This window comes from Mus caroli, unplaced genomic scaffold (genome assembly GCF_978045245.1).
Source record: "Mus caroli unplaced genomic scaffold, Mus_caroli_1 scaffold_3, whole genome shotgun sequence".
In the NCBI taxonomy this organism is placed as follows: domain Eukaryota; kingdom Metazoa; phylum Chordata; class Mammalia; order Rodentia; family Muridae; genus Mus; species Mus caroli.
In genome coordinates, this window is record NW_028227258.1 from 151,898,885 (window position 1) to 151,912,071 (window position 13,187).

The 13,187-nt window shown below is 45.5% G+C and overlaps 1 protein-coding gene across 4 annotated transcripts in view; it reads left to right on the forward strand.

Annotated features, from left to right (window-relative positions):
- Nucleotides 1-13,187, forward strand: part of Znf704 (zinc finger protein 704) — a 184,165-nt gene that overhangs the window by 59,140 nt on the left and 111,838 nt on the right. For all 4 annotated transcript variants that reach the window (XR_015046792.1, XM_021158282.2, XM_021158280.3 and 1 more), the window contains one exon: nt 2,767-3,002. Coding sequence is in view for 3 of the 4 variants with exons in the window: in XM_021158280.3 (XP_021013939.1) it covers nt 2,767-3,002 (236 nt within the window). In the remaining variant the exon portion in view is untranslated. The remainder of the gene's footprint in view (nt 1-2,766; nt 3,003-13,187) is intronic.

The window sequence follows — 13,187 nt, forward strand, 5'->3', positions numbered from 1 at the left end:
TCGTGGTCACTACTGGATACGTAAGAGACTCTTCTAGCCCACCATTCTTCATCACATGCATGTGTACACACACACAAACAAGCGTGCACACTCATGCACACGTGCGCCCACACACCCCCACACACCACTGATGCTCTTCTGGTTTCTCTGCACTCACATTCTTTGTTACTATTGTTTCTAGCTGTTGTCTGCCAAATATTTGCTTGTTTAGAGCCATAGCATACAGTAATTTCTCAGATGGTGCCATTGAGAGAATACTGGCTTGTATTTATGAGTCACCTAATTGACCATAAATACATCAGCTTCAAAGAATGGAACAGCCTAGACCTTGCAGGTCTCCAGGAACACTAGGCTGAGAAAACACAATGGGGAAATGTGCCTTTGAACAGATGAAGTACAAAAAGTTCCTTTCTGGGTGAATGAACTGGAAAAATGGTCTTCGTGCCCAGAAGAGGACGCTTGGGGATGTGGTTTCAATGGGCACTAGATTTTAGCCCTATTTTACCTATGCAGGACCAACCATGCCACTGTTTGGAGCAGTGTTTTAAAATATGCATAGCAGATGCCTGTATTAAATTTATGCCTACATCTTGGCCTCACAATTTCGAAACCTGGCCTAGGAGTTCTTGGGTGGTTCCTGCACAACAGGTCATTGCTGGTTGTTTCTCCTCCGTGGCACCTTCGAGTCAGATTGATACCATTGTAAGAGTACAGTGGATTTCGATACATTTACTGCTGAGCAGATGCTGACGTCGGCTGTGGTAGAACATTCCCACCAGTTCCCAGCGGTCCCTCACCCACTCCAGCTCCCGGCGGTCCCTCACCCACTTGCAGTCAGCGAGTGCCCACTCCAAGCCCCACACAGCTATCACTTGTCCCCTGGCCATTGCAGGTTTACTCCACGGGCACCCCATGAATGGGATCCATCTTGTTGCTTCTTGTCTAAGCAGAAGAAAGACCTGCCAGTGTTCCTGTGCAGTGGGTGAGAGTGAAAGTGCCTCTTCCAATCAGTGATTCAACATCTCTTACTCACTTTTGTGGTTAAGTTTGGTCTTTTGATCATTTCTAGTCATTTTCCAACGAGGACTCAGCTGTCCCTGAGGTTGATTCCATTGCTGAAGTGTCTGTGTACAATGAGTGTTGAGTTTTTGTTGAGGAGATGTTTTAGCTCCTGATCTTGTGTTGTAGCTTTATTACCCTCTGTTTCACTATGTGTGCTTCATCAAGAGCACAGCGCATGGCTATTACATCATTTCCATAGCAGACTTACTCGATTTGTACCTTATTTGTCTCAGGTGTGTCTCTAAATGTGTGAGGCCCAAACTGCATTTCTTCAGCTTTAACATTTCAATGGGAGCTGTTTAACCAGTCCGGTTGGCCCAGGGAGGCATGATCATCAATTACTGTTTCAACTCAGTACTGTTGACTGCAGACTTCCTCAATATTTAGTTCATGTAGTACTCACTATGGGTTTAGGAGACACCACACCAAGGCCTCTGCTTCATTTTCATTGCCTGGAGTCTAAAGTCTCCTGTTGCAAGTTGGGAACAGGCCTCACAGAGTGAAAATAGCACCTTCCTGTCACCGCTTCATGTTGAAGCCAAAAGAGTTCTATAGAGTACTAACTAACTAGTGACATCTTTCTAGAGAGTATCTTCCCTTTGGAAATGTGTTCATTCTCTCTGTCTCCTGCTGTATGAGAATGTCTTCAGAACTTTAAATCAATACTCTAGGACCCTTGCTAAACATCACTAAATCATTTGAAAACCTGTGGTGACTTGTTGCAAGTAGACCAGAAATGACTGGCCTGCTCCTCTGGAGCTGGGTGTGGACCTGCGCAGATCCAGTCTTTATCACTGGGAAGGCTGAGGAGAGGATGGAGCCCTTTGGAGCTCTGCTGTTCCCATGAGTTCTGGAAAGGCCCTGAGACTGTAATATATACATTTAGCTGAGTTTTCATTTCGTCTGGGAACCAACATATTTTTATTTTCTATGAAACGTGTTATGCTCATGGCTTCCAATTCCATAAATAGAAATTTTGACTAAATTCTTTTTAATTTTTGTCTAAAGCTGATAGAAATGAGCAAGCAAGGCTTGTATTTCAGGTAAAAACTGGTAACCACTCACTGAACCCACAGAGAGGACGGCTTAGTTTATGAGTCTGTGAAATGTTTTCCTGGTGAAGTGATTTTAAAATGTGCTCTATTGCGTAGTGAGATTCCGGATTACTGGCTAGTCTCACCCTTCTTGCTGTGCTCTAGACTTAAGTTCATTTGCCACTGAGTTGATTTGTAATAGTAATTACCTTATCAAATTTTTCTTTACTTTTCCCGGGGTCTCCAGAATTGGGAATAATGGGATTTATTTCACTGAGCTTTGGCTTCATATTTGTCTTCTACCATATTCATTAAATCTAAGATCAGCATTAATAGTCAAAAATAGTGTGCCTTTGTGTGTTAGCTGTCTTCTATTAAACGTGCTCATGGTTTTAACATATAAAACTACAGAGACCTACTGAAAAAAACATTTCTTGAGTTGGTGATATTTTTACTGTTTTGAGACAGGGTCTTTCTATGTAACCGTGGCTGTCCTGGAGCATTCCATGTAGACCAGGCTGGCCTTGAACTAGCTTTGCAATGCTACTGTTTATTTCTGGGATACATTTCTCCCAGTTAAACAATAAGAACAGGAACAGGAGGGTGAGTAGTCTTTCTTCACCACAGCCCTGCAGAAAGAATCGTAAGCTTTTTGTGTTGTACTTTGCAGGTGGGGAGTTTTAAGCGGGAGATGACCTTCACGGTTCAATCAGAGGACTTCAGACGTGACTCCAGTAAGAAGCCGTCTCATCACCTGTTCCCACTGGCCATGGAGGAAGATGTGAGAACAGCAGACACCAAAAAAACCAGTCGGCTCCTTGACCAAGAAAAAGAAACCCGGTCTGTTTGTCTTCTTGAGCAGAAGCGGAAAGTGGTTTCTTCCAGCATCGATGTCCCTCCTGCAAGGTAAGGGGCCACATTTGCAGGAGACAGGCAGAGAGCAGGCCCGCTCTATCCTGCCTGTTTCACAGGCTCTAGACTTAGCAGGAGCTGTCTGCCAAGTTTTCTCCGTTCCTTCTGTGAAGTAGAACCAATTTTGGAGCTGCTGTGGTTAAAACTGTTGTAGCTATAGAAAAAAAAAATGACTGGATCTTTGACAGAAGAAAATGTGAAAATACGAACAGAACAGACCATTCTCTTTAAGGTTGACGGTGCTTGAAGGTAGCTATTAGTTGGCAAATTACAACTCTAGGCTGATTTAGCCTCGGCCTCTTGCGTGTGGACTATGAGATGAATTTACCAATTCAAATGATATAAAAAGAAAGTGATTGTGACACAGGCCATTGGTGACCTGTAAAGCCTTCAATGTGTAAAAGTGTTTGGTGATGTCTAGTTGATGTCATTCATAAGTTGATGTCATTTTTAAGGCTTATCTGGGCAAGGGAGATGGCTGAGTGGGTAGAGTGCTTGCCCTGAAAGCTAAGAACCTGCGTTCAAATCCTAGAGGCCAATAAAGTTGGATGCGGTGCTGTGCACATCTGTGACGCTGGCTCTCTTACAGTGCAATTGAGAACAGGTGTAAAGTTGGATGCAGTGCTGTGTACATCTGTGATGCTGGCTCTCTTACAGTGCAATTGAGAACAGGTGTAAAGTTGGATGCAGTGCTGTGCACATCTGTGATGCTGGCTCTCTTACAGTGTTGTACACATCCACTCTGTGGCACACACATGTACATGTACACTTACATGATAGATTTATATTAGAACACAATGGAGAGAGTTTATCATGTAATTCTCTTTCAGCATTTTAAAAATTGTTCTCTCATACAGTACATCCCAACCGCAGTTTCTTGTCCTGGTCCCCTACTCCCTTTCTTTCAGCTCTTATCTAGCACTACTGGAGGGGATTCTCATGGCGCAGCAGGAGCAGAGCAGACACAAACATTGCTCGTCCTCTATCCGGCCCTCCTGCCCAGCCTCGGTGCCCTTGTTCACGCTCTGTCTCCAGCCTAGAACAATGCCCTGTGCCCTTCCTGAGGGTCTGTGAGCACATGTCAGCTGAGGAGGGAATGGAGGGCTCTGTCTGCACGACAGCTTGATTATTTTGTGTGTACTCCATTTTAATGCCAGAAATGATTATCATGAGACTTTATAAGCAGTTGATTGAGAAGTCTTGCATTTATTCAAGTGTTTCTGACAGCTCATGAAGACATGTCCTATTGGCCAGGAAGGAACCCTTCTACACCTGCTCACCGTTAGTAAATCAGCATTTTCATTGTTTTCTCTGCTAAATAGAGGGACTATCTTCTCCAGAAAATTACATGTTACTCTATCCGGCTGCCAAATTGTCAGGCTTTCTACAATTATAGGTCTCTGTTTTCTTTAACCTCTAGCTGCCAATTTTGTATATCTTTTATTTCTGTTCAACTATTTGTCACTATTTGCTCTTCTATGATTTTTGTATTAAATACTTAATTAAATTATTAAGGATTAGCTTTTACTGTGGCCTCATTGTGAAATGTTTTAAAGTGCCCTGAAGCAGGTAGACACATGCGTTCATATGTGTAGTTTGGCTGACTCATAGGTCAAATGTCGTGCTTGCGACTTGGAATGAGAAGAGCTGTGCGGTTATGTTCTTCCCGGGCCTGTCAGATGGAGTGTGTCTGAGAGAGCAGTGCCGGCTTGGAGCTCTGTAGGACCTACTGGACACACCATTGCCATGGAGTCTTTCGTGTGTAACAGAAGTCCTGCAATTACGTCATACTCTAAGTTGTTGCAGGTTGTATCTTTGGTTTGGTTTTACCCAGGCTGGCCTAAAGCTCACTGAGTATCCAAACATGATCTTGAGCTTTGAACATCCTGCCTTCCCTCCTGCGCATAGATTATAGGTCTGCACCACCATGCCCAGCTTAGGCCATGGTGGGAGTAGAACCTAGGCTCTGTGTCTACTGACAAGCACACTACCCACTGGGCTCTGTATCAGCTCTGTATATTCTGTTCTTTAGCATGACTTCACCTCCGAAAACAGTGAAAATGAAGGGCAGGAAAATATCTTTGCTTTTTTTTTTTTTTTTTTCTGATGCTGGTCTAAAGAATGAAAATTCTTTGCAATCATTAGGTATACACAGAAGTACACTGTTCAAGCTGGTATTATTGTGAGCTTTTAAACAGTAGAGAGAAATTAATTGGGTTTGAAATCATCAATATGTAGAAGAAAATTCCCTACTGACAAGGTATAATTTAGATGAATTAATGTGCTATGAGTGGGGCTACCTAAAGTGCCATTGTTAGGCTCTGCACTAACACACTCATCGTCATTGTCACAGTTAAAATGTAATCATCATAAACATGCTAACACTTGGAGAAACAAATTGCTTTTTTAATTAAATAGTCACGAAGGAATCAAGTTATGCAGAATGATCTAATTTCTAACATTTTCTTCTGTTTGCAGTCATTAGGTTATTTAGTAAATGCCAACTTTTGACTATCTAAGTAGATTGAGATTTTGTTGTAAGGAAACTTTCAATCGCATGATAGGAAGGAACAAGATTTTTCTTTCTGCTTACTAAAAAGAAATATAATTATAGCTGTCATCAAAAACTGCTGTTGATATCTGAGTAAATCTGGAGTGTGGTGAAATGTATTAGAATAAAGAAGTCTAGATCTGTTATTAAGTATGACCTATAATTAAAGCGTCTATGTGTGCGTAATCTACACATGAACATCTATCCACACCGTTTCCTGTAACTTACTCTAATTCCAGACTTGGTGTTTTGGGTACTCCACAGAGGCAGGAGGGTGCTTTAGGCTTGGTGTTTTGGGTACTCCTCAGAGGCAGGAGGGTGCTGTAGACTTGGTGTTTTGGGTACTCCTCAGAGGCAGGAGGGTGCTTTAGGCTTGGTGTTTTGGGTACTCCTCAGAGGCAGGAGGGTGCTTTAGGCTTGGTGTTTTGGGTACTCCTCAGAGGCAGGAGGGTGCTTTAGACTTGGTGTTTTGAGTACTCCTCAGAGGCAGGAGGGTGCTTTAGACTTGGTGTTTTGGGTACTCCTCAGAGGCAGGAGGATGCTTTAGGCTTGGTGTTTTGGGTACTCCTCAGAGGCAGGAGGGTGCTGTAGACTTGGTTTTTTGGGTACTCCTCAGAGGCAGGAGGGTGCTGTAGACTTGGTGTTTTGGGTACTCCTCAGAGGCAGGAGGGTGCTTTAGGCTTGGTGTTTTGGGTACTCCTCAGAGGCAGGAGGGTGCTTTAGACTTGGTGTTTTGGGTACTCCTCAGAGGCAGGAGGGTGCTTTAGACTTGGTGTTTTGGGTACTCCTCAGAGGCAGGAGGGTGCTTTAGGCTTGGTGTTTTGGGTACTCCTCAGAGGCAGGAGGGTGCTTTAGGCTTGGTGTTTTGAGTACTCCTCAGAGGCAGGAGGGTGCTGTAGACTTGGTGTTTTGGGTACTCCTCAGAGGCAGGAGGGTGCTGTAGACTTGGTGTTTTGGGTACTCCTCAGAGGCAGGAGGGTGCTGTAGACTTGGTGTTTTGGGTACTCCTCAGAGGCAGGAGGGTGCTGTAGACTTGGTGTTTTGGGTACTCCTCAGAGGCAGGAGGGTGCTTTAGACTTGGTGTTTTGGGTACTCCTCAGAGGCAGGAGGGTGCTTTATTTAGACTTGGTGTTTTGGGTACTCCTCAGAGGCAGGAGGGTGCTTTAGACTTGGTGTTTTGGGTACTCCTCAGAGGCAGGAGGGTGCTTTAGGCTTGGTGTTTTGGGTACTCCTCAGAGGCAGGAGGGTGCTGTAGACTTGGTGTTTTGGGTACTCCTCAGAGGCAGGAGGGTGCTTTAGACTTGGTGTTTTGGGTACTCCTCAGAGGCAGGAGGGTGCTTTAGGCTTGGTGTTTTGGGTACTCCTCAGAGGCAGGAGGGTGCTGTAGACTTGGTGTTTTGGGTACTCCTCAGAGGCAGGAGGGTGCTTTAGACTTGGTGTTTTGGGTACTCCTCAGAGGCAGGAGGGTGCTTTAGACTTGGTGTTTTGGGTACTCCTCAGAGGCAGGAGGGTGCTTTAGGCTTGGTGTTTTGAGTACTCCTCAGAGGCAGGAGGGTGCTTTAGGCTTGGTGTTTTGAGTACTCCTCAGAGGCAGGAGGGTGCTTTAGGCTTGGTGTTTTGAGTACTCCTCAGAGGCAGGAGGGTGCTTTAGGCTTGGTGTTTTGGGTACTCCTCAGAGGCAGGAGGGTGCTTTAGGCTTGGTGTTTTGGGTACTCCTCAGAGGCAGGAGGGTGCTTTAGACTTGGTGTTTTGGGTACTCCTCAGAGGCAGGAGGGTGCTTTAGGCTTGGTGTTTTGGGTACTCCTCAGAGGCAGGAGGGTGCTTTAGGCTTGGTGTTTTGGGTACTCCTCAGAGGCAGGAGGGTACTGTAGACTTGGTCTTTTGGGTACTCCTCAGAGGCAGGAGGGTGCTTTAGACTTGGTGTTTTGGGTACTCCTCAGAGGCAGGAGGGTGCTTTAGACTTGGTGTTTTGAGTACTCCTCAGAGGCAGGAGGGTGCTTTAGGCTTGGTGTTTTGGGTACTCCTCAGAGGCAGGAGGGTGCTGTAGACTTGGTGTTTTGGGTACTCCTCAGAGGCAGGAGGGTGCTTTAGGCTTGGTGTTTTGGGTACTCCTCAGAGGCAGGAGGGTGCTTTAGGCTTGGTGTTTTGGGTACTCCTCAGAGGCAGGAGGGTGCTTTAGGCTTGGTGTTTTGGGTACTCCTCAGAGGCAGGAGGGTGCTTTAGGCTTGGTGTTTTGGGTACTCCTCAGAGGCAGGAGGGTGCTTTAGGCTTGGTGTTTTGGGTACTCCTCAGAGGCAGGAGGGTGCTTTAGGCCGGCACTGTCCTGGGCGAGTTCAATCCCCCGGGACTTAGTTACCCTTCCCTTACTCTATCCTTTGTGAAGCCTGCCGTTCACTTCCGATCGTTCATACAGTAAAGAAGTGTGTGTGTTAGACGCTTTCCCATGTCTGCCCTGTCGGATCCCTCTGACCCACTGTTGGGTTTCCTGACGTCATACCTTCTCTATCACCAGGTGTCTATTGGGTGCTTGCTACTGGTGACCTTGAGCTTGTTAAAAACACCAGTGGGAGGTGCTCCCCTCCACGAGCTTGCATGCAGCAGCCAGATGGATGCGTAAGTGGTTAAGTCCAAGAAACTACTTAGTGCTGTTTGCCTTCTCATCAGAGCTAGGTGAGTGAGTCTGAAACTAAAGGAAAGGCTTAAATATTAGGAGAGCGGTCAGTTTGAAGCACCTATTTAAAGGCCTGCTTTCCTGTTATTAGTGTCGCATTGAAGGTACAGAAGCATGGAATGGGGAAGGAAACATTTCAAACCTGAGGGTCTATTTTAAAAACTTTTACAAAATGCCAGTTTTCTGGGGCCTGTTTGAAAGTTGCTGGTTTCAGGAAGGGTAATTGTATTGCCCAAGATGTGCTAAGCTTGACCATCTGAGAAGCAAGAGCCAAGACAGAATTAAGCACACAAGCAATTTATTGGGGGAAATTCCTTGTGCAAAGGTAGGGGCACAGTGCAGTGCAAGGAAGAGGAGTGAACCAGGGGAGGAAGGAAAATGAGAGGGTGGATGAAGTGTGCCAGCAGCCTCATAGCCCATGAGGAGGACTGCCTTATGCCCATGAGGAGGACCGCCTTATGCCCATGAGGAGGACTGCCTTATGCCTCTGTTGCATGCTGATCTTGGCTGGGAGCAGCTTGTGAGACTTGGGATCTAGGCGAGCATAGTAGACGCTCTTGAGTCCTAGCTCTGGTCCTGGTCAGCACTTTTCTTATGGATGCCTCTCCCGCCTGGGACACAGCTCTGAGTGTTCTCTGCCGTGAGGCTGGAGCAGGGGCTGGGCTCTGGTAGCAGGCCCCTTGCAGGGCTTGTTATGTTAGAGAACCAAGGTTCCTATGGCTGTTGCTTCAAGCATCCCAAGAGCCATGCTTTTGAGTCATTAGATGAAAGGCCTTTTGAGCCACCTGCGTGGGAAAAGGTGATGCAGGTTTAGGAGAGCAGCCTTCCCACTGTGGCCTGATGGGTCTCGGGAAGAAGCTGCGTTTCTTTGGGGGCGTGGGGTGGGGGGGGACTTGCAGGGTTAGATTCGACTGAAAATTTGAAGTCCTCTGAGTATTTGTTACTATTCTTCAGTGGATGAAAGTAACCTAAGACCATGAGGGTAGGTGGAGGACATGCTTAGTATGATGGTTTGCATCAAGAGCATCATGTAATGGGGTGAGACTGCTTGTGCAGAGGTCAGGCAGCCTCTGAAGGACTAATGTCTGTAAAGCTTCCGTCAGCGTGTGCGTTCTCATTACAAACACAAGACCAGGCCTCTCTCTTCTAAAAGCAGTGACGTGACAACAGGGATTAGCTAAGTGTGCACTCTTAGATGGTTTAAGGTGTCTCGAAGGGAAAGGACAAGCTTCATTGATCTTTATGGAGAGTTGAAGAAAACAAGGGGCCGGAAAGATGGCTCAGCGGTTAAGAGCACTGACTTCTCTTCCAGAGGTCCTGAGTTCAATTCCCAACAACCACATGGTGGCTCACAACCATCTGTAATGAGATCTGACATCCTCTTCTGGTGTGTCTGAGGACAGCTACAGTGTACTCAATATACATGAAAATAAATACATCTTAAAAAAGTTGCAGCCAGGTGTGGTGGCGCACACCTTTAATCCCAGCACTCGGGAGGCAGAGGCAGGCAGATTTCTGAGTTCGAGGCCAGCCTGGTCTACAGAGTGAGTTCCAGGACATCCAGGGCTACACAGAGAAACCCTGTCTCAAAAAACAAACAAAACAAAACAAAACAAAAAAAAATTGCAAAAATCATTAGACTATCGACAGGACTTTACTAGCCATGCTTTTGGATTTCATCTGTACTGCAGCTGTGGCAATGCTTTATATTTTGAACATGAGGTAACTTTCTGTCCAATGGATGTAATGCATTTTCTTTGTTCCTCAGCAGTTGATGAACACTTGAGGCTGGAGAGCCAGGACCTAGGTCATGTTGGGTTATAGTAGTTGTGCTACATTTTAAACATATATTTTTAAGTGATCAAAAAGATTTTATAGTGGGCATTGTTAGGCACTCTTTAGCAAAGGGCACTTTAGTTGTGTAGGATAGGTTAGTGGGGACAAGAACAGACAGGAGGCCTGGTCAGGACAGTGCTGCTTAGGACAGCAGGCAGCTGGGAATTAGAACTGAAATGGAAAGAGAGTTGCCGTGATGCAGGAGGAAGGCCTCTGGGCTGCGGGCTGGAGAACATGGCTCTGGCCCAGTCTACTAGAATGGCCTTATTTTATTTTTTCTTTTAAAAACTACCAGTTCATTTTCAGAGTCACAGAGGGGACTGGAGACTAGACAATAGACAATAGACAGCTAAGTCATGAGGGCAGCATCCACAAAGCAGACTCCGGAGCTTCTAAAGTGAGAAATGCATATAAGACGTATGTCTGTCTGTAAGATGATGTCTGTCTGTAAGATGATATATGTCTATATGTAAGATGATGTATGTCTGTAAGATGATGTATGTCTGTATGTAAGTTGTATGTCTGTGGACACAGGCGCAAACCCAGCCACTTGCTTAGGAGTGAAATGACCAATGCTGTGCTTAGTCACTGTGATTGCCACTTCATAAATGAGTGGAAAGACACAGGATGTCAGGCAACATGTAGGAGGAGCGCATGGAAAATACATGGAAGGTTCTGGCCAATGGAGATTTTGTTCTTTATCATTGTCACCAGTGTTTATGGGAGAATATTAATAGTTTATTGTCCTTGTCAACTGTGATGCCATAAAACACATAATAGCAGTAGCTCCGTCACCTGCAACCCCATGTCTGTCAGGCAGACACTGTTTGATCATTTAGACCAGTGGTTCTCAACCTTCCTAACACTGCGGCCATGTAATAATTCTTCATGTTGTGATAACTCATCCATAAAATTATTCCATAACTGTAATTTTGCTACTGTTATGAATCATAATGTGAATATCTGCTGTGCAGGAAGTCTGACATTCAGCCCCTGTGAAATGGTCCTTCAACCCCCAAAGGGGTCATGACCCCCAGGTTTGGAAGCTCTGATCTAGATTGTTGGAGCATGGGTGTTTGTTATTCTGTTCTTTGTCAGACATTGCCTTTTCTGAGGTACTGTTGGACTTGGCCCAAACAGCAATTACGATTTGCTTATGTAGAGTAATAGCTGACTTCTTATTATAACTCCAATACCAAAGAACTTGATTTCTAAGCCAGTCATACTAAGGGAAGGAGAAATAACTGACCCCAAATACTCGTAGACCTAAAGGCCGCAAGTGCTTCAGCATGCGACAGATAATTAGCTGCCATTGTGGTAGTGATTGTCCTGTGGAGTTCTGAGAGCCAGCTATTTAACACTTGCTGGATAAAATGAAGTAACCGACCAGATGCCAGTCTGAAAACCGTCTGCAGAAACTCATTAGCCTTTGAAGATACAGTTCAGCATTTGACAAGTGCTGTGTGTGTGTGTGTGTATGTATCTGTCTGTGTATCTGTGTGAATATGAGTATGTGTGTTGTATGTGTCTTATCTCTGTGAGGGAGTGTGTGTGTGTATATATGTTGTCTGTTTCTGTGACAGTGTGTGAATGTGTGTGTTTGTATGTTTGTCTCTGTGTGTGTGCATGTTGTCCTTCTCTGAGTGTGTGTGTGTATGTGTGTATCTCTGTGTGTGAATATGAGTGTGTGTGTTTGTGTATGTTTGTCTCTCTCTGTATGCATGTTGTCCTTCTCTGAGTGTGTGTTTGTCTGTGTATATGAATATGAGTGTGTGTTGTTTGTGTCTGTCTCTGAGAGGGTGTGTGTGTGTATGTATGTATGTATGTGTGCATGTATGTATATCCTCATTATGTGGACCAGGGTGGCCTCAGACTCCAGAGATCCTTCTGCTTCTGCCTCAGTTTGAAAAGACGCATCAAAGGCCTGGACTGTCATGTCCATCTTCTGGTAAAAGTTGGAAAGTAACCTAATCTATAAACCACATTCCATGTGCACAGTAGAAACCCAGGGCTACTTTGGCTACTTCCTATCCAGTGTCCCTTAGAGCATGGTCCCCTGTGGCAAGGTTGGAAGTAAATGGAATAAAACGAGGTTCCGTCACATATTTATTATTTGAGGTATGGTCTTGCTCTGCAGCCCAGGCTGCTCTTGAAACTGGACTGTTCCTTCCACCACAGCGTCCCCAGTACTCACGTGAGCGAGCCATAATACCTGCCTTCAGAATTGCTGTCTTTTATTTCCTGAAGCTCAGTTAAGACCACCAGCTCCTGGGTGGAAGATGTAATATTTCATACACATCAGGGGCTTCGCAGGTCCCCAGCTTGGTAGCTGATACGAGACCACTGAGAAAGGCCACTTTGACATTTTAATTATTTTTAAATACATTTTCTTTAAAACACATACATAAGAATAATATAAATATACTCACTCATGTTAGAGAAACACTAAGACTATGATTTGTGGCTCTCTTAGGTCATTGACAGACTTTTCTAAGAAACTCCTTCCTTCCTACTCTCTTGTCCTACTGTCTGAGAAAGTCCAGGCTGTGAGTACCTGTTGCCTCTCTAAGCCGCGCAGTCAGAAAGCTCCTGCAGTCTGCACACACCTGCCTCTTCGTGCTGAGATTTGTGTTTTGGTTCAACACAGGGTTTCTCTGTATAGCCTTGGCTGTCCTGGAACTCACTTCGTAGACCTGGCTAGCCTCGAACTCAGAAATCCACCTGCCTCTGCCTCCCGGGTGCTGAGATTTGTACTGTAAAGCCAGTGAGCGGGTCAAGCACAGAGAGACACTTGTGCTTTCTAAGTGTCCTCAGTCACCCGGAGTCAACCTTCCAGGGACCTAGAGATCTGAAACCACCCGGCGAAGGGAAGTCGTTCACGGAGCTCTTCTTCCGCAGGAACAAACCCAGGAACGAGATGCTGGGCTTTCTGTTTGTTATTTTAAACCCAGGAACGAGACGCTGGGCTTTCTGTTTGTTGAGTATCTCTTCCTGTCAGATGCTCGTAGGTGATGTCTGAGATTTAACTGCAGACCTGCTGCCCTCTCTCCGAGGCTCCACCCACGCTCCCAGCAGAGCCATGGAAGCTGGCGGGCAGAGGAGCCATCCAGCTCACACTTCC